Source organism: Curcuma longa, chromosome 1, assembly GCF_044706935.1.
Source record: "Curcuma longa cultivar G26 ecotype Majalengka, Jawa Barat chromosome 1, ITB_CL_G26_1.1, whole genome shotgun sequence".
NCBI lineage: Eukaryota > Viridiplantae > Streptophyta > Magnoliopsida > Zingiberales > Zingiberaceae > Curcuma > Curcuma longa.
The window spans coordinates 26,559,204-26,581,681 of record NC_133861.1 but is presented as its reverse complement, the minus strand read 5'-3'; the positions used below and the strand labels follow the sequence as shown (position 1 = coordinate 26,581,681).

At 34.1% G+C, this 22,478-nt stretch overlaps 1 protein-coding gene across 2 annotated transcripts in view; it reads right to left on the bottom strand.

The window, feature by feature from the left end:
- Positions 1-830: 830 nt before the first annotated feature.
- The window catches only part of LOC141836522 (uncharacterized), a 38,260-nt gene continuing 16,612 nt past the window's right edge, over positions 831-22,478 (bottom strand). Inside the window, exons 5-12 of one of the 2 annotated variants that reach the window (XM_074724032.1) lie at positions 19,254-19,353; positions 18,757-18,900; positions 8,832-8,890; positions 7,903-7,970; positions 7,760-7,811; positions 2,579-2,791; positions 1,803-2,399; positions 831-1,487 (exon numbers count right to left, since the gene is read on the bottom strand). In XM_074724032.1, coding sequence (XP_074580133.1) covers positions 1,272-1,487; positions 1,803-2,399; positions 2,579-2,791; positions 7,760-7,811; positions 7,903-7,970; positions 8,832-8,890; positions 18,757-18,900; positions 19,254-19,353 — 1,449 coding nt within the window. In that variant the 3' untranslated portion in view covers positions 831-1,271. Of the gene's footprint in view, positions 1,488-1,802; positions 2,400-2,578; positions 2,792-7,759; positions 7,812-7,902; positions 7,971-8,831; positions 8,891-18,756; positions 18,901-19,249; positions 19,354-22,478 lie in introns of both variants that reach the window. The other variant, XM_074724041.1, reaches the window with a different exon arrangement.

The following is a 22,478-nucleotide window of genomic DNA, read 5'->3' as shown; positions in this document are numbered from 1 at the left end:
ATATAAACAATTTTGACACGAACTTGATTCGAAAAATATTTAAGTTCGAATTCCATTCGAATTGTTCGAACTTTGATTCAAACAGAATCAAATAATAATACTAAATGATTTAAATTCAAGTTCAATCCAAATTATTAAAATCTTAATGTAAACATATTTAAATTAAAATAATATAAAAATAATTAGAATTCAATTTAAGTTCAACTCGCAAGTGAATGATGAATAATCAAATAAATATTATATATTTAAATTTAACTCAAGAAAATTATTGAATTCTATAATTTCAAATTTGAATTAAATATTTTTTGAACTGACTAAAAAAACTCATGAATATATTTCGATTCGTTTGCCCTCCTACTCAAGAGCTTGTGCTGTGGTAGAGCATTTAGAAAAACGATAAATTAGTCGACCAGCAATTGCAATTGTTTCGTTTGATTCCTTAGATTACTATGGCATCCAACCTGCATCAATTGACTCATCATAAACAATTAATCGACTGCTTAATCAACTCAATTATCAATCAACTAGTCAACATTAGTTGACTTCAACCTATCTAATGGTTGAGTACACATAAGTTGAAAGCCACCGAGTACTAACGACCTTGATCAAGTCGTCTCCATGTGTCTATAATCCCTTAGGTATCTCATATCATCCTTCTCCGATCATCCATGGACCTTAACCTGTTTTACCAAATCAATCAATTACAAAATACAAGATCTAAAACTCTTTGATCAAATATTAAAATTCATAATTACATCCAACCACTCAAAGATTGAAAACCTTTTTATTTGCTAATGAGTTTAAGTTAGGGGGCAAAGCATATATAGAAATAATGCTCAAAAAAAGTACTAAATGCAAAATGGAACAGAATCTAATCCTATTCTCAACGAACTAAATGAGGAAGAGAAACTGTCACCATTAGCTGTTGTAAAAAGAAAAATAAAAAACACAAACGTATCCAGAGCTGCCACCAGATCTGTACAAGTCAGATGTGGAGCAAGTTTCTTCTTACCATGGCGGACAAACCTCAAATGAACTTAAACAACTTTGTACCTGCAGTTTGTAGACATTTTTGAACTTAGACAACCAGCAGTCATTTTGCAGGCAGAGGAAGGGCAAGAAAATATCATAGAATCCAAGGATCGCCCAGAGGTGTTCATATGTTTTCCATTGCGAAGTAGCAACCATGCATCACTCTTTGGGCGTCTAGCAAGTTAGCTTCAACAGAGGCCTAAAGGTGGATTCAGTACTCGGTAATTTAATTCTTTGCATCAAGTAAATCGAGGCCACTTCCAGTCGCCCATAGCATAGGAAACTATATTTCTCTTGAGTGGAGCTATGTACTGAGCGCCATGGAATGCAGCAGCTCTTAGAAGGTTTATTGGTCCAAAATCAATAGAATAAGCCTTTTGAAAACCATCAAGTATCGCCATCCAAGGGATGTTTGCAGCTTTCCGTTCCTTCTCGTACCTTTTCAGCAGAGCAAGCTGCACAAGCTGAATGTTAAGCAAAAAGCAGGAGAAAGTAGCTGGGTGGGTCATAATGAGATGATAAGTCTGGAATGTGATACGTTAAATCGTGCATTACAGAGATTGTTTCAAAAAACATGAGATGATAATGCTATTGACAAAAGAAAAGAAGCCTCAGCAAATGTCATACATGGGTAGATGCATCAGATAGATTGTGTTCTATCAAAATGAACTCAGATATTGGTGTGTCGACAGGATTACATGTGAATATAAAGTTTCATGAAGTTATGTCCATTTGTTTTGAAGACTGCAATGATTGGACAGAATACTTACATCAGCAAAGTCAGTGCCCAATGAAATGCCTTCAGAAATGACCTTAGTCAAGGTTGATGCATCTCCGAATCCTAAGTTAACACCTTGACCAGCTAAAGGATGTACCGCATGTGCAGCGTCACCTATAAGCACAAACTGGCGTGATGAATACTCAAGAGCATGCATTAGTGACAAAGGAAAAGCCATTCTTTCAGAAACCACATTGATCACTTTTGGAGGTGCCTGAAAGCTTTCTTTTATCGATACTGTCCCTGATCCCCATGGCAATCTCCCTATGTAATCATCAAGAAAGTTTGATTGTGGATGTGGACCATAACCACAATCTAATGCATAGTTCACAGCTTTTACAAAATCATCCTCAGACATCAAGCTGTGCCGGCTTGCCTCATTAGAGCTCATTGTCCACACTATATTACTAAAATTGTCCCCGATAGGCAAAAGTGCAATTGGACCAGATGGAAGGAATCTTTGCCACGCACAATGGTTTTCCCCAGTGTGCTCAACTGTACATATAAGTCCACTTTGTGAATAGTCCCACCCAGTTGTTTTAATTCCTGCCATCTCTCTAACGCGAGACTTTGCTCCATCAGCTCCAACCTACAGAGATAACAAATGAGTATTATGGTATGCTCATTAACAATGACAAGTGCAAACCAAAGCCAGAAAATAAAATTGGAAGCTTTGTCGCTCACACTTTACAGTATCTCATTCAAGCTTAAGTACAAAAACAACAGGAAGTGAGAACTAAGAACAGGGGAAGATGGATTGACAATTACCACCAACTTTGAATAAATGTGCTGCCCATCACTCAGCTCCAATCTAACTAAACTTTGTAGATGCATCCATTCTGCAGTTTCTTCCGAATTATCCGTTCTAGACTTGTCGAGTGTATTTGACTGACCACTGGACACTCCAGAAGATGAGCTTCTCGATGAGACAGTCATTGAGGTTAGTTTGGCAGGTATGATTGTCTTTTTAAAGTCCTTTTCCTGCTAAAGAGAAACCACTTGAGGAAAGATCAGAAAACAAGCAACGCAACTTTCCAAAGCAAACAGAAGAATGAGGGAAATCTAAAAACTGAGAAGCAATTAACAGTATTGAAAAAACAGCAGAATTCCATGACAAGCAGCACCATGTTATTCATGCAACAGTTAATCTAATGGAGGAACAAAGTGTTCATTCTAGTGTTTTCACATAATCAACCTTGCCTTTGGCAAGAGACATATCTCCAATTTTCCCAACTTTACTCAACCACAATACTAAACTTACCTGTGATCCTAATTTCAATTAGCCTTAAGTAACCCACTGCTAGCTCCAAGAACTTAGTATTTGACAATGTAATGACAAACATTCCGTTGTGCCAATTGCAGATAACAGGTTGAGGTTATTGCATCACCAAATCCTCCTGGATTATAACATGTTTGATCTATCTTTCAGAATCTCTAGCTATCAATATATGAATTTTCATAGTTTACCATCCAGTTGAGTTTCTACCTTCAACAATAACTATAATCAAGTGCCAATATGGTTAAAGAACATCTACAATATTTGTAATCAGAGCCCATATTTGCCATGGGAAAAGCTATTTCACCATATTTATTTCTAATCACTAAGCTGTTCAATTGAATGCTGAGAACACAATCAAGAAAGGAAAAAAAGTATATAGACCAAGTGTGTGTGTGTATATATATATCAGAAGATTTATATCTTACTTGGCCATTAATCATTGATCATTGATAGATCAAAGATATATCTCTGACAGAAAAAGCATGAAGATTCAATTGATCTTGATCCTCGTGGAGCGAAAAAGACACTATACTAGATTTGCACGAACCTCCTATTAATATCCATAAATGATTTGTTTTTGATAATAGATGAGCATTATCCTATGTATATTCAGGTGCATGGTGTACATCAGTACTCCACCGGGCTGCCCTTTATGCATTTCTCCCTCTGATTCAGAATAAATATATTTTCTCTACCTTCTCTTTAAAATAAAAAGTGTAGATTCCAGCACGAATTTAAGGCTTCTGATTCTACATATTCTTTTGAACTAAAATAAACTCTTTAGTGGAATATTTACATTATGTAGAATATATATATATATATATATATATATATATATATATATATATATATATATATATATATATATATATATATATATATATATATATATATATATATATATATATATAACAAATATCTCAACTAATGACATATCTTCCTAGCAACGGTGCCTCTAAGTATGTCTCAATAGACGTTTTACTCATGGAAAAATGAAGTTCTATATTGAAAGGGAGCATTGGTTCATGTAGCATCAAAAAGAAACAAACTCCATAATATTCCATGAGCTAGATTAACAGTGTATAAGGACATTTGGAATTGAAATTGATTTCTACACATGATCAGTACTCCAGTGCATTTCTCCCTCTGATTCAGAATAAATATATTTCTCTACCTTCTCTTTAAAATAAAGTGTACATTTCAGCACGAATTTAAGGCTTCTGATTGTACATATTATTTTGAATTAAAATAAACTCATTTAGTGAATATTTACATTATGTAGTGTGTGTGTGTGTGTCTATATATCTCAACTAATGACATATCTTCCTAGCAACGGTGCCTCTAAGTATGTTTCATTAGAAGTTTTTACTCATGGAAAAATGAAGTTCTATATTGGATGGGGAAATAAACTCCATAATATTCCATGAGCTAGATTAGCATTGTATAAGGACATTTGGAATTGAAATTGATTTCTACACATGATATCTCAGTTGACCATTTGGTATTGAAGGACATTTGATATTGAAGCTGAATTTGGACTTGCAGAACTAAAACTGGAATAGGCGAGGTAAAGAATTCACCCCAAGCTCTAATGTGACTGATCACTATAAGATGTATCTTATGTATCAGAACCATAGTAGAAAACTTTGAGCATGAGGAAATAAGACTCGACCATAGATACACATTCACTAACCATGATTTGGCCCACATCTGATGGCTATTGCTTACTCTTTCTAACAAAGCCTCTAACAACACAACACAGTATTACTGCTCCTTAGGTGCCTTTTTCTCACTTGCATATGCCCTAATTAACCCATTTTAGGATCGGCAATGAGATTCTCAACTGGTACCATTATTCCTCAACAATAGCCATTGAGATCTGCAGCATGAACTAGAAGTCTCGAACAATACTAGTGACATTCCCTCTAGCTAGGCGGACACCTGATAAGTAGTATTTTTAAAGGAAAAATTAGAGTTAGATTGGATCAGTTTGATCGCATTTCATATCATAAATAGGGATTTTTGGGCTGATTCTTTATCTGGATGAGATTTAGGTGTTATTCTATTTTTTTCATTAATTTATGACATTTATGGATATTAATTGGTTGTAATTTATTTTGCAGGAAATTCAATTTGGAGAAAAATCAATTCTGGTTCGAGTCCGGGTCAATTCGAATTCAATTTGGTTCAATCAGATTCGAAATCAGCTTGGTTTAAGCTGCTGGATTTAACTCGAGTACGGTTCAAGATCAAACTCAGCCCACTGGAAGTTGGCTCAGCTCAACCCAATTGCAGCAGGTTCAGCTAGCCCAAATTGAAATTGATTCAGCCCAAATTCCACCGGTTCAATTCAGAAATTCCACCAGTTCAATTTCAAAATCCCACCGGTTCAAGCACGAGATTAAAAGGTTTTCTTCGGTTCATAGAAGAGGGGGCTCGGATTCGCGCTAGGGTTGCTTCTTTCTGATCGGCGATTTTCTTCTCTTCTTCGTCACCAAGCCCCACCGCCCTTCCCCCGATTTCCCGATTAACTCCGAGCGGTACCGGTAGCTTGGATAGTCGACGATTGCCACATCCCCCGCCGTTCCTCTTACCGCGAGCAGTGCGCTCCGGTGATAGGATTCTCGTCCCTGTCGTTCGTGTATCGCCACTGTGAGCAGTTGTTCCAGCAAGCGGTCGCCAGCGATAGCCACAACACCCGCATCCACAGAAGCGCGAAGGTAGCCGGGCCTGTCTGCGGTTGTAGCAGGGTCAATACTCCGGTCTCTGTCTGCGGTTGTAGCAGAGCGCCTCTGATTTGCTTCGCCTCTCCACCGTCACCGGAAAAGGGTAAGTTAAGGATAGCTCTATCTTGGTTTACTACCCTGTCTACGGTTGTAGTAGGATGGCAGATCACGATGGACTTCCCCGATGCTTTTCCCTTCTTCGATCGTGTCTCGCCGTGAGATTAGCGGCAAGATCCACCCTTGTTGACACAGATCCACCTTCATTGCTGGATGGCTTCGTTCTGTGGTTGATTTGGAAACCAACTTCCCTAACCCTAATCCCTATTCTGATACATTGCTGTTCTGTTTTGTTCTATTAGCTATGTTGAATTGAAACCCCTTTTTTTGGTTGTTCTGATTGTGCAACTCGAATTGCAATATGCTGACTGTGAAATCACATGTGCTTTCGGTTGTATCTGTGTAAATATGACTAGGAGTAGTGGCTGTGTTTGTTTATGTTGTTGAATAAAGTATGCTATGTTATTTAGCTTTGTAAATATGTGCTCTCATTGGTTAAATGTTCAACTTGTTCTTATATTGAGACTGTCCTTGGAATTGTCATGAGTTGTTGAATTATGTGATGTTTTGATGTCTTGGGTGTTGAATGCTTGAAATGGATGTGTTTTGATGAGTTCATGGATTCGTTGTTGTTGTTATTGATTGCTTGTAAAGTGATACTTATGTATAAGGGAGTTGCCATGAATTGTTAATGGTATGATGTTGTATCAGAAGGGCAATTGTGTTGAATTCATTGTTGGTCTAATGGTGTACTCGATTTGAACATGTTTGAGTTGCGTTAGTGTATAACTTCTGAGATGATTGTATAGGTTGTGTGTATATTAAGTTGGTTGTACATGTTGTAGGTTATATAAATGGAAGCATGTTGTATGTTACATTTGTTGTTTAAATGACATTTTGTATGTTGTATATTGATATTGTATGAATAAAATTCATTCAATAAGTTATTACTATTGTGAATGAAACAAGTTTGTTGAATAATTGTACATTTGATAGGTGAATTTTGAATGTCATGAATTGAATAACGGACATGTTCTTGTTTTGTACAGATGTTGTAATTTATGTGCAATAGAATTTAACAGTGTAACTAGGACTGTATACTTAGGATTCCTTTGGTAATTGTATGATTTAATTATTAATAAATGAAGTTTGTAAATAGGAATAAATAAAGTCAATAACAAACCCCGCACCAAATGTCTAGAACAATTTCCATCATTGAGTCCAAGAGAGACAACCCGAGCCCCTGTTGTACTACTTTAGCGATAATAAAGAGTTTGGTAAATAAATAAAATAATTAATTTTAATGAGTATAAGTGACAACAAATAAGGGAATGAATATATAAATAAAACACCCATAAAACTCACTCCATCAATACCACCTGAAGCATAAGGAGTACAAATTGGTACAGCTATATATTAGTTGACAAATAGAGGGCAAATGCTAAGATAACTTATTACAGCAAGGCCGATTTTAATCAGTAAGCATAATGGTAGGTTGAAAATTCAGTCTCTGCCAATTGAAAAGAATTGACCAATACATGAAAGCTATAAACTAATAACACTGTGAGTAGATTAACAACGCTCATAAAAATAAGAGACATCTTCACATGGTAGGACAAATCGTTCGATTTTCACATCTCTATATAACGATTAGAACTAAGATTGACTTTACTTGGCTAGAAAGTTAGGAGAGGGGAGGGGAGGGGAGGCACACAAAAAAAGCTTCATCACTTTTGTATATTTTTGTCAGTTTCTCTTCTCTGTTTCCTTCCTATCTTTCCATTTAAGTACAGCCACTTAAAAAAGAACAATATGATGATTGCAGCTATAGACATATAAAAGTTCCAGAATATGATACAAAAGAATTAACCAAAATGAGGCCTATACCTGTAAAGATAACAAAAGAGAGTTGCAAAGGACCTTGTTTTCCACCACACAACTACAAGAAACAACAATAGAAGGATTATCAGATATTACAGCTTTAGCTAAATTATTTTTTGAACATTAATACTAAGAAAAAACAACCATACCCAAGATATTCTTTTCCTACATCACTGGCACAGTATCTTGTATAACCCAAACCGGTATAATCCCATACCTATGGAACAGTGGATACATAATCATACCTCACGTAATGAAGGAGGTTTTTCAAATTTACATTTTTCATATCTGGTTTATACAATCAGCAATAGGATGAAATTATCATAAAACAAGTTCGATACTTGGAGTATCATAATAGAAACATTTCCTATTGGCTTGGACTAAGGAAATAATATTTCTAGGGGTTATCAGAAAAGGGTACTAAAGCAGAGATATAAACCTGGAATGAAATGTTCAAGTGGAGATTAATAAAAAAAATGCCAGATTGATTAGATAAGAAAACTATCAATGCTAATGTACATATTTCTGCATAGCAAACCAGTAGCACAAATCTCTTGGGCTGTCATGGATATATTTTCACTATCTATAAAAATGCAGAAATCTAATAGTCTATGATATAGATTAGGTATGACAGCATATATTACATTCTTGTTCTGTAACTTAATTCATGTGAATAAGTATATGCAGAATATCCTCTGTTGATACATGTGCACGGAGAATGTTAGTAAAGTTTTTTTTTTTTTTTTTTTTTGAAACATCCCCAATATGACATGATCTTGTAATATCAACTTCATCGTCAACATTAGGCTGTGCTTGCCCCAACACTATTTGGGGTGTCTACTACACAAATATCATCTCTATTGAATCCTATGCAAGACCATCATAGTAATATTGGGATGATCTGTAATCCCTAACTTATCCAACATGCATGAGTCTTGATGTTGCATCTAATGAAGTCATATTGAGTTCATCTGCAGTTGACTTTGGTCAACAGTAGGAAACAATTGACAGTGTACAACTCAAACAATTTCAATGGACACAATTTTAGATGACAAGAGTTGCAGTTAGAGCTTTTTACCTGCATTTGATCAAAAAAAGCATGCCTTTGGTGTTTAACATGCTCCCAAGCACCAATATCTGGAATCTTGGATACGTTAGCATTAAAAAACAGTTACACTGTTCAAATCACTTAGCTAGAGATGGTTATATAGAGGTAAGTCCTAGTTCATGGTTATGCATATTATGAAATACATGATCAATTCAACAAAATGTAATATAAAAAAGCAAGCAAATTCAAGAAAAATCACAATCCTAAAAATTCTAAAAAAGGATACTGAATAAGTGAGATTGGCCTGTTAATTGATCAAAGCAATGTTCAGAATTATTAAAGGTAGGTGCTAGCCATTTACAAATGATGGGGAAGAAAGTATTATTACCTTTATTAATCAATCAATACAATAACCAAGACATACAGAGCAAACCAATTAAATACAGCTCAAGTACCAAAAATTGCTGAATAGTGTTTCCAGTCAATGCATGTTGTATCGTATCCCCATAAAAGCAAGAGAAATTTTGGATGACATTTTTTAGATATCAGAAGATTAAAAGCCAATAATGTATTTCAAACTTCCTTTACTTCAACTTCAAGTGTCAATAAAGCAGTTACAATATCAAATTAAACAAAAATTCATCAAACATAATGCAAAAGATGAAATTGTGACAATGCAATAAAAAACAAGATTATTATATAATTTTTTTAAATAAAGGGAAGTCTTGACGCAACGGTAAAATTGTTGTCATATGACCTAAAAGTCACGGGTTCGAGTCTCGAAAACAACCTCTTGTATAAGTAGAATAAAGTTGCGTACAATACGCCATTCTCTGAGACCCCCCTATTGGCAAGAACTTTATGCATCAAGCTGTCCTTTGTTATAAAACTCCTTTTTTGAAACAAAGCAATTCAACAATGTAACCCATACATAACCCAAATTTTAAATAAAAAATTGCATTGATTCTTGTTTTACTATTTCTAACAACTCAGCTAAGTAATCATAACTAATAATTGGAGCTAATAAATAACATAATAATTTCATTGGATTGTAGCTTCTTTACTGCAAAGTGTCATTCCATCACTATGTATCTTATTCTCTCATGGAAGAGCTTGGTTGTCAAGGTATCCAGCTCTTTGAATCGATTAATCCTGGAGGTGACCGGTCTGACCCTGCGGAATTTTCCCACCGACTGCCAGGGTAAATCGCAAAACACGAACGACGCATTGTTCCACAGCCAACATTCCAAGGTTGTCTTCCCACTGGAGGAAATTAATCCGCATTACGGCATAGCTGGGAATCGACCCATGGATGCCTAATTACCTAAGGAATCGCCTTGATGAGCATCGTAGCCTCGAGGGCACAAATACAATATTATTGGATCTTTAGATGAATGCTTTAATTGCTTAATAGATAAGTTCATACGTAGCTAGAGTCATAGCTTTATACTCTGCCTCTACGTTTGACCCATCTAAAAGTCTACTTACTCTCTACCTACTTCTTCTAGAAGCCCATATTACCTACCAAGGGAAGATAGTACACCTACACAGATCTCTAGTGTGGGAGAACCTGCCTAGTCAAAATCTATTTGACAATCTAAAGGTAACTTCGAATCTTGATACAAGAAACATCAATGGTCATAAGACATCTTAAAAAACTAACAAGAAATCATGTTCACTAGTGGTGATGTTTGGTCTTGTAAATATAAAGTAATTTAGTTTCACAACATCATTTTATGTTCTTAACCTAGTGAATTTTCCACTATTAGACATTCAAATTTATAAAAGTATCAACAAATTACCCATAATAAATCAATTCCTTAAGCACTAAGTACACATTTCTATATACATATATGCCCATAAATTCTTTGAACCAAATAAGGCAACTACTGATATTTTGTTGAAATGGGTCAATGTCCCTGTCTCTCTTGCCGAAATAATTTTAATGGTGTCAATTGCAATAAGAACATACTGTTCTAAAGACTTAAACTTTGATTCTTCTGATGAATATGGCAAGGAAGTAAAGCACTATAAAATGAGAGGGGCGGACAAAAGGAAAAGCACCAACTAGAGCATATAACAGCAAAAAGAAATGTCACCAGAGTCTAAGAAACAATGATGTAAAACAATATCTCGTCCCTATGCTTATTTAAGTTCCAATAGTGTTAAACCAAGACCAATTATGAGTAATTAACCAAGATATATTTATATATGTTTGGAAAAACTAATTCCAATACAAAGATGTCTTTAAGCGTATTATTTAATTTAGATGATGAAATTTCCAAAGTTGATGTCATTAAGATATTACTAGACCCAATATAACTACAATAAATAATAATAATAATAATAACCAAGTCTTATCTCACTAGGTGGGGTCGACTATATGAATTTTCCTACATCATTGGACTCTATGCCCTATTTTCCTTTCTTTACTTTCCTCTTTCTTGTTTAGTGTATGTATTCGTCACACTTTCACATCGCCTAATTGAAATATTTATTAGACACTTAAAGTACACATTTGTACCATCTTAAATGAGTCTCTTGAAGTCTTCCTTTAATAACAACTTCGACTTTTTCTCTAATATTTTTGTTTTATATCATGTCTATCCTCGTATATCCGCATATTCACTTTAACATTGTCATCTCTGCGACTCTCATCTTCTACTCATGTGCTCAAATCACAGCCCAACATTCAATTCAATGGAAATAGAATTGAATGTTGGAAGAACTACTACCATGGAAATGGGAAATGAAAATAACTTTACTTCATAAGATAAGAAGGGTAAAAAGGTAAGCAAACCATCTGAGCTTTAATTCATGATTTAAAATTTCGAGCCGTGTCGGAGTTTCGATCCCAGATCGGAACGATACAATTTCGGTATCGTATTGTGCCATACCGATACAATTTCAGTATTTTTTAATTTTTAAATATAAATGTTAGGCAAAAACAAATATATTTTTCTTTAAAGAAATTTAAACATTTATATAGAGAATAATTAATAGATAAAATAACATAGAATAGTTTCATATTTTTCTTATTTTTTACTTTAATTTATTTTTATTTTTATTTAATATAAAAATAATAACAAAAACATTAATTTATATATAATAATTATAAAAATTAATTATTAGTTCATTAATTAATTATTGACTTATATTATATATTTATATAGTTACTATTTATAAATATTCCATATAACATGTATATTAAATACGATAATTTATATATTTATATATAATTTATATTACATTCTAAAATCAAATTTATTTAGAAGATTTAAATTTATATGTTTTTAAATTATTTTAATAATTAAAATTTTTTGAATTATTTATATTTAATTTATAGAATTAATTTAAGATTTTATTTTGAATAAATTAAAATAAGAATTCAAAATTAATATTTATATTTATAGTTTATATTTTTTATAGTTTTATTAAAAATAATAAAAATATAAATTTATATATTATAATTATATTAGTTAATTAACAATTTATTTAATTAATTAATATATATGATTATAATTTGTATAAGAAATTATATATATTTTAAATAATACATTACATTTAAATATATATATAATTTTAATTTGATTTTGAATAAATTACAAATATGAATTCAAAATTTTCAATTAAAATATTTTTAATAAAAAATAAACTTATACATTATAATTATATTAGTTAATTGACAATTTGTTTAATTATTAATTAATTTATATAATATATATACAGTTACCATTTATATAATAACTAATTATTAACTACAAAATTATTTATATATATCAAATAAGAGTATTGCTATGCTGCGCGACGAGGATTTATGCGACCTGTGCGCGACACTCCTGACCCCTAGACAATGCCGCCGTCGTCGCCACACCGTCCGGCCACCAGAGACCGCCGCCCCACTTGCCGGCGCACCGTCCGGCCTTGGATTCCGATCAGAATCTGGCGAATTCGGTCGGAAACCGCCAAATCCAACACGCGCCCACTGGGGACCAAATCACGGCCGATTTCTGGCCAAATCGCGGTCGGAGATCAGCCGAGGAAGGACCGCCGGTGGCTCGATCGGTCTCCGGCCGCGATTTGGCCATAAACCGACCGCGATTCGATCGGAATCTGGCGCGGCCACTGCCCGCCGCGATTCCTACCAAATTGTGCCGGTTTCCGGCCAGAATCCAACGCCGGCCGACGAGCAGCGTGTCGATCGAGGCCGGGCCGACGGCCGGTGGTGGCCGGACGGCGCAGCGAGGGCGGACGGCATCGGCGGGGGTCGGGGCTCGAGCACTGTGCATTCCTAGATTTAAACGGTCAGATCTTGTGATCAACGGCGGATACGGGCATCGCGCACGGACGCGAATACGGGTGTCGCGCAGCATAGCAAACCCGTATCAAATAATACATTATATATATATATATATATATATATAAATTTTAAATAATATATTTTATCAAAATTTAATATAACACTGATATAATAAATATAACTGTTATTATAACATATAAATTCATATTTTATTTAAATATAACACTTTTAATTAAAATTGTTATATTGATTTTTTAATAAAACCCTATTCCACCTCTTCTCTCGCGATTCCGCTTCCGCCATCTTTTGACTTTACCACCCTCTACTTGCGATTCTGATCGCTAGCATCTCTTCTCTACTTAAATTTAAAATTTACTATCATACCTGATTATCCGAAGAAGAGTGATCGCCACCTCACCGATGCTACAGATCTCTCACTGGTTGCCCTTGTTAATCGCCCTAGTTGACCTAATCTATGATGCGTACTATGCTGCAACTCAACACGAGCAAAGACATACACGATGACGCATGCGAAATTATCACGTGCATGTTGTGCTAGTCGAGTGCTAGTACCGATCCCACGTCGAAACAATAAAAATCGTACGTATCAAGTAGTATGCCTCGATATTTTAAATCGTATTTTGATTCTCTATACCCTAAAGGAATACATTGGCAACTTAAATACGTTTAAATCTTTTTTTATATTGTTTCAATTTATCAATTTTTTAAAAATAAAAATACAACAACAACAACAACAACCAAGCCTTATCCCACTAAGTGGGGTCGGCTATATGGATCCTTTTACGCCATTGAGCTCTATCTCCTATTATATCATCATTTATACTTAAATAAAGTTTATCTTGTTTTATTGTTGCTAACCAAGTCTTTTTTGGTCTACCTCGCCCTCGTTTGATATGCGTATTTGTCATAGTTTCACACCGCCTAACTGGAGCATTTATCGGTCATCTAAGTACATGTCCGTACCACCTTAAACGTGTCTCACGGAGTTTTTCCTCAATAGATGCAACTCCAACTTTCTCTCTAATGCTCTCATTTCTTATTCTGTCCATCTTCGTATGTCCACACATCCATCTTAACATCCTCATCTCCGCAACTCTCATCTTTTGCTCGTGCTCGAGTCATAACCCAACATTCAGCGCCATATAACATGGCAGGTCTAACTGCCGTTTTATAGAACTTTCCTTTAAGTTTTATAGGCACTTTACGATCACATAAAACACCTGATGCTCTCCTCCACTTCAACCATCCTGTTTGTATTCTATGTAAGACATCTCTCTCAATCCCTCCATCGGCTTGCAAAAATGATCCTAAATATTTAAAGCTCTCAGTTCCAGACAACTCATCATCTCCTATTTTAATACTTGTCTCATTACGTTCAATATTGCTAAACTTAAATTCCATATATTCTGTCTTTACTCTACTGAGCCTAAAACCTTTCTCTTCTAGTGTTTCTCGCCAAGATTCTAATTTAGCATTTACTCCCTCACGTGTCTCATCTACCAATACAATATCATCTGCAAACAACATGCACCATGGTACGGTATCTTGAATGTGTCCAGTAAGTTCATCCATGATTAGTGTAAAAAGATAAGGACTTAGAGCTGACCCTTGATGTAACCCTATCTTTATTGGAAATGCTTCAGTTAATCCGCCTGAAGTCTTCACTCTAGTCGTTGCTTCCTCATACATATCCTTAATTAGGTCAATATATACCATGCTAATACCCCTCTTTTCTAGAATTCTCCATATAATTTCCCTTGGGACTCTATCATAAGCTTTTTCTAAATCAACAAATATCATATGTAGATCTTGCTTTTGCCCCCGATACTTTTCAATTAGTTGTCTGAGAAGATGTATAGCTTCTATTGTCGACCTACCAGGCATAAACCCAAATTGATTTTCGGTGACCATAGTCTCTTTCCTTAATCGTTTTTCTATTACTCTTTCCCAAAGTTTCATGGTATGACTCATTAATTTAATGCCCCTATAATTTGCACAATTTTGTACGTCCCCCTTATTCTTATATAAGGGAATTAGAGTACTTACTCTCCATTGATCTGACATTTTCTTTGTTTTCAATATCATGTTAAATAATTTTGTAAGTCATTCAATACCTTGTTTCCCTAGGCACTTTCATACCTCTATCGGGATATCATCTGGTCTAACGGCTTTTTCATTTTTCATTCTGTTTAAAGCTTGTTCTACTTCTGAAATTTGAATTCTACGGTAAAAATTAAAATTTCTATACTCATTTAACCTGCTTAAATTACCTAAAAGTTAAGTTGATCATCTACACCTTCATTAAAAAGTTGATGAAAATACCTTTTCCACCGCTCTTTTATTTCTCCATCATTTACTAATACCCTATTGCATTCATCTTTAATACATCTTATTTGGCTAATATCTTTTGTCTTCCTCTCTCTTACTTTAGCTATTTTATAAATGTCTTTTTCTCCTTCTTTTATATCCAATTTTCGATATAACTGCTCAAAAATTGTATTTTTAGTTTCATTCATTGCTTTTTTAGCCTCTTTCTTAGCTAATGTATATTTTTTTAAATTTTCTTCATTCTTGCAAATATATAATTTCTTATAGGCTATTCGTTTTTCCTTTACTTTTTCTTGTACTTTCTCATTCCACCACCAAGTTTCTTTACTTGGTGGTACATGCCCCTTTGACTCGCCGAGTATACTCTTGGCTATTATTTTCAACTGTGATACCATTTTATCCCATGTCGTAGTAGGGTCACCGTATACTTCACCTAATACTTGTCCTTCTACCTTCTCCTTAAATATGTTTTGTTTCTCATCCTTCAACTTCCACCACTTAATTCTAGGAGTAGTGGATATTTTCTTTTTATGGATATTATGCTTAAGACGTATATCCAATACTACTAACCTATGTTGGGTAGTTAAACTTTCTCCAGGAATGACCTTACAATCTTTACAAATCTTTCTATCCCTCTTCCTAACCATAAAAAAGTCAATTTGCGATTTATTATTTCCGCTTTTAAATGTGATCAAGTGTTCTTCTCTTTTCTTAAAAAACGTATTAGCTAGTATAAGATCATATGCTATCGCAAAATCCAGTATAGTTTTACCTTCCTCATTTCTTGTTCCAAACCCATAATCTCCATGCACCCTCTCATATTCCTTATTTTTCACTCCAACATGTCCATTTAGATCACCTCCTATTAAAATCATTTCATTTGATGGAATATTTTATAATACTTCATCTAGGTCATCCCAAAACCTTGCTTTGGTATTTTCATCTAATCCTACTTGAGGTGCATATACAGTAATTACATTTATAGTGTCTTTCTCCACTACTATTTTGAGAGCTATAATTCTATCCCCCTTTCTATTTACTCCTACAACTTCATCCTTTAACGAACTATCTACAATAACACCAACTCCATTTCTTGTTTTACTTTTCCCTGTGTACCATAACTTATAACCTGAGTTCTCTATCAACTTTGCCTTTTCGCCTACCCATTTTGTCTCTTGTACACACAAAATATTAATTCTTCTCCTAATCATCGTATCTACTATCTCCATTGTTTTACCAGTAAGTGTTCCTATATTCCATGTTCCAAATCTTAGACTATTAATTTTCCTATAATTTTTATTCTTACCCAACCTATGGTGTGAGAACTTTTGCTCATTTAACACTACACCCAAGTTCTCATGGAGATGTAGCGGTCCTTGCCGAGACGTTACAGTCGGACCCTGCAACGCGTTCCTTCCGGGGAACATCCTAGCATTAACACAATAGTTTAATGGATCCATTCATGAGTGTTTGCCTTAGTTTAACGCTGGCTGGCAACCTAACGCAACCCTCCTCCTTTATCCGGGCTTGGGACCGGCAATGATAAGGTAAACTTATCACAGGCGGAGTTTTTAAAAATAAAAATAAAAATAAAAATCTTGAACCATTAATCAAACAATAATTGGCAGTTCTGAATCGTGAATTGTAACCGCCTTTGAGGTTAAAATTAGAGATCAATATTTTTCGAATTGTTGGTTCCAAATTGTAGTTGGGTCTAATTATTACAAGTGTATAATAACTTGTAGGTTGTTCATTTTCTCCTAATGCATATGGTCCTACCATCTCTTTAAATATATTTTGCTTCCTGTCAACTTCCACCACTTGATTTTAGGAGTCATCCCATCTTCTTCTATTGATACTAGAAGTGTATATCTAATACTACTAACCTATGTTAGGTAGTATGACTTTACAATCTTTACAAATCTTTCTATCATTTTTCAATCAATTTGCAACTTATTCTTTTCACTTTTAAACAAAACTAAAGGCTCTCTTTTTTTGAAAAGTATATTAGTCATTATAAGTTCATATACTATCGCAAAATCTGATATAATTTTTCCTTCTTTATTTTTTTTCAAAAGTATAACCCTCATACCCCTATCATATTCATCATTTTTTACTCTACATACTCATTTAGAGCTATTAAAATCATTTTGTTTGGCTGATTTTTTTGTACTACCTCATCTAGGTCTTTTCAAAATTTATATTTGGTGTCTTCATCTAATCATACTTGAGTTGTATAGATGTTAATTATATTAATAGTTTCTTTCACCACCACTATCTTAAGATTTATAATCTTATCCCCTTCCTAACTACTACAACTTCATTTTTTAATGAACTATCTACAACAATAACTATTTCATTTCTTGTTTAGCTCCTTGTGTACCATAACTTACAACCTTAGTTTTCTATCATATTTTATCTCTTGTAAATATAATATATTAATTCTTCTCTTAATCATCGTGTCTACTAACTCCATTATTTTATGAATATTCCTATGTTACAAATCCAAAACAATCAATATTCATATAATGTTTGTTTTATCTAACCTATGATATAAAAACTCTTGTATATTTAACACTACACCTAAGTTCTCATGAAAATATAGTGGTCTTTACTGTGATGTTACGATCAAACTCTGCAACGTATTCCTTTCGGAGAACAACCTAACATTAACATAATAGTTTGATGGATTCATTCATAGAACATTCCTTTGTATTTGATGTTGACTAGCAACCTAACACAACCCTCAATCTTTTTTAATTCAAGCTTGGGACCACTTGGGACCAACATTGGTAGTTTTAATATAACCACATAATGCAAGATAATAATTCAAGTTATTAAGGAATGATCATTAGTTCAGAAGTTTATTATATTTGTTATTTTAAATTTTCAATTCAATTTACTTTCGATAACTAAATTAAAGTAGAAACTCATTATAGAACTAAACCGTATTTGAGTTAATCTCGATACACTTCAAAGTGTCTCGAAGCGAGTTAAGTGTCTACGTGATAAGGTACTTAAGTTGTATTGTTCCATTAAAATACAAACACACCACCACATGATAACACTTTAAGCCTTGCCCTAGTCCACTATAAAATAAACTATATAGTAAGGACATCATGATCAAAGGTGTTCTAAAGAATAGCAAATAAAATGAATAATTCTATTAATCATTTTTTTGAAACATTACAATAACATGATTCCTAACAAAAGTACTAGAATACTTATATTTGGACGACTAAAAGAACTAGTAGAATAGAAAAAATCATCAAATAGAATGTGAAAGGTGACCGATTTATTACCCACCTCTAAGAAATGAAATGGTTGCAGGAGTAACGGTGCTAACCCTTGAGCTGGGTATCTCATTTTTAATGTAATAGTGGCTCCCACCCAATGCCGGATTTGGATCAACAATGGCAACATTTAAATGCTTCGTAAAAGGTGTACTTGCTGCAAGGTCAACAATAGGATTTCTTAGGGATGTAAGATTATAAGCACCTAAAGCCCTATCAAATCTAAAACAAATCCACAAATCATGACAAGTGAGAAGCGAATAGTAACTGGATTTAAATATTGATAAAGCATTGACATCCTAATTTATGTAAAGTTTGGCTTTAGGCAGATCATCCATCGATCAGGAAGATAATGAGGCCAATATGGATAAATATACAACAATATATACATTTCTTGTCATCTCAGTAAACTACAGCATTAAGAAGATTGGAGGTTCTCCATACCATGGAGACAGAAAAATAAACCAAAAGCTGACCTGGAAAAGCAACATCACATTAGTAAATACCTACACAGGGCACATGCAAGGGCCAGGCCAACCATTCCACCACCAATGATGGCCACATCAAATGGTTCAGAATTGGTGGTAACACCATAATTGTTTTCACATATCTGGACAATAACAACATAACATTACTTTCATCCTACAAAATCTAAAACATACAAGCATAATATGAAAGATCAGGTATTTAAATAATTATCATAGCATGCAGTATGAAGGGCACTATATACTATATAACAAAAAATAACAACAATAATCAACCATAATATGCAGTGTAAGTAACAACAAAATCGAAGTGAAATGTAACATGCGTGAAGCTTTGAAATCTGTTTTTGGTGGCACGAAAAAGGCCCTGACAAGAAAATATCGCTGGCAATTATGATAAGCCTTGTTAAGGAATTTGCTCTAAAGATATAGCTAAATGTGTAGATAAGATAACATCAATTTATAACACTGAAAAATAGAATTATTAGACTAATGGAGGTAACTGATAAGGTCATCCTAATTGTGGGCAGCCAACAATTTATATAAATTTTATGCTAGTTATTGTTCTCTATAAAATTAAGCTCATTGACACTTGTCATCCAATTAATGGTAGTGGAAGGCAGAGCATAAATATGCCATATCAGATGTTATTTGAAAATATTGGCATCAATTTAACAATTAGCAAATTGCCTAAAACTCTTAATACAAACAAGGAAAAGGAATGGATTTGGATTTGAAATTTGTAATTGATTTTAGTAATTGTCTATTTTAATTGACAAAAGGTTGATAATTTTTAATTTGGTAATATTATATTTCCCAACTAGGATATTGCTTTCACAGTTTAGGTAAGGTTGTTTATAAAAGTTATCAATTCAATGTATCGGGTATCATTCAACTGATAGAATTCTAATTTGATTAATTTTTGGAGTTTTAATTCAATTTTTGTGTTGCATTAATTTAGTATCAGAGTCAGAGTTCCTGAGTTCCTATTAAGTTTGTTCATGTATTAGTTCCATCCATCAGATCTCTCCTTGAATATATGTTTTGTTTCTCCTAGTGGACAGTAGGTCTCTTCGTCGAGAATAATCATAAATAATTTGTAACGTATGTATTTTTATAGTAAAACACATCCAACAATGAATAGACAAATAAGATGAGGACTATTTACACTTTGGCTCCATAAATCCCTATAGACACTCCATAAATACCAAGTGGGTTTTTGTAGAGTGATTTGTTCTGTAGCAATGTCGCTTGCTTATTTATTATTAGGGCATTCTCCTCTTTGTCATTCAAAGGATTTAAGTTAGACACGTGGTTGACCCACACTAGGTCTGTCATCCAACAAGTAGAGACGAATATATGAGCCCCATGAAAAATAAAAAAACCCCAAGTTTCAATTGTCACAGTAAAGGTCATGTGGTATCTAAGTGTACAAAGAGTCGTAGCCTTCGAACATGAACCCAATCCTAAGGACAAAGTGACATACTTTCTAGCATGAAGAAATGAAGAAGAAATTGACCATCTTAACGAGCACCATGAAAAAGAGGAAAGTGAAGAACAACCATAGATTTGAAGTAGTGTGTTGTACCATTTCCACGCTCATGCTTGACAACACGTGAAAACGTACTACCATCTTCTACACATGAAAAATGAGGGAGTAATTCTTGCATAGTACAATGGGAGTTGCATGAATGTTGTTTCACAAGGACCCATTTTAGAATTTAAGCCGCCTTCAAACTCACCCGAGTCCTTATAACGTGACATTGGTAAATTAGACCTCCCTTCTAATTAAGCACAATAGTTAAAACATCCATTATTATAGACAAGAAAACAAAAAAAAAATAAGCACAATGGGTACCATACCCAACAGTAAAGCTTAGCGAACTTGAATCCAAACCTGTGCCACAACCAAACCAATACCCTCAAAAATATCCCCCTCCGTCTTCTTGCATAGCCCCAATTGGAAGAAGAATAGAGCCAAGAGTCATGGTAGCATTAGTAATCCAGAGCCTCATAGTTAGCCCTAGAGATTCGCCAAAAGATTTTAAATGAATTCCAAGATAAAACTAGTGAAGAATTACCCAACTAACTCTTGCCTATGCACACAATCCAACAAGTCATTTATTACATTCCAAGATCAAAATTGTGCATCCTACCAAACTATCGTATGATTGCATTAGAGTGTGTTGAATAGGGGTATCAAAAATGAACTCGACAACATAATTTTTTGGGTCAGATTGGGTTCGGATTGGATTCGAGTTGACCTGAATTATTGATGGATAAGTTATTTTGGAGTTAAATCAAATTCTATTTTGAAAATTTAGATGTTTTATGTACATCAATGGCAAAAGATTAGTATGACAATAATGAAAAGATAGAAGTGAAGAATTATTAGAGAAAATAACAAAAAAAACCTTTTTTAATCAAATCGGTCGGGTTTTTCGGGTTGGCCAGGTTCAAGTCGGGTTTATAGTTTTCAAGTTAAGTTTGGATTCGAGCCGGATTCGGATTGAAATTTTTTTATAATATCCTTGTTTCGACTAAACCTGAACCCACCTAACCCATCAGAATTGACACCCCTAGTGTTGAACTTAACAAGCAAATAAAAGACTCAAAAAGCTTTTATTAGAGAAAGCATGAGTTTGTGATCGTTCCATTCTTATTGGTCCTAAAAAAGATAGCTCTCGGAGTATGTGTATGGATAGTGATGCCATCAAAAAGATCACTTTTAATGAAATGCTTGTCTTGATGGTAAGAACCTATTGATTCTCTTAGATCAAATTGCATGGTGGATATCACCAAATTAGAATTAGGATTGGCAATGAATGAAATCCTACCTTTAAAACTCAAGATGGACTGTATAATGGTTAGTGATGTCCTTTAGACTTCCAAAAGCTCCTAGTACCTTCATAAGTTTGATGAACCAAGTCGTAAAACCTTTCATAGGAAAATTTGGTCTAATTGGATCTATAGTGTGACACATAGTGAACACCTTAAGCATAGTCACCTCATTCTAAAGACCCTTACGATTAATCTGCTCTTTCCTACAACCCCAACTTCTTTTCCTTAATCCAACAATGGCCCAAGCCACATTTCCTTTCAGATGCTCAAAACTTCATGGCTTTGCAAGTTTCTATCAATGGATTCACTACCATTATGGTTCCCATAACAAAATGCCTAAAAAAAAGAGTTCCAATAGATTAAGCAATCTAGACAACCTTTAAGGAGATCAAGGAAAGGATGGCTCTTA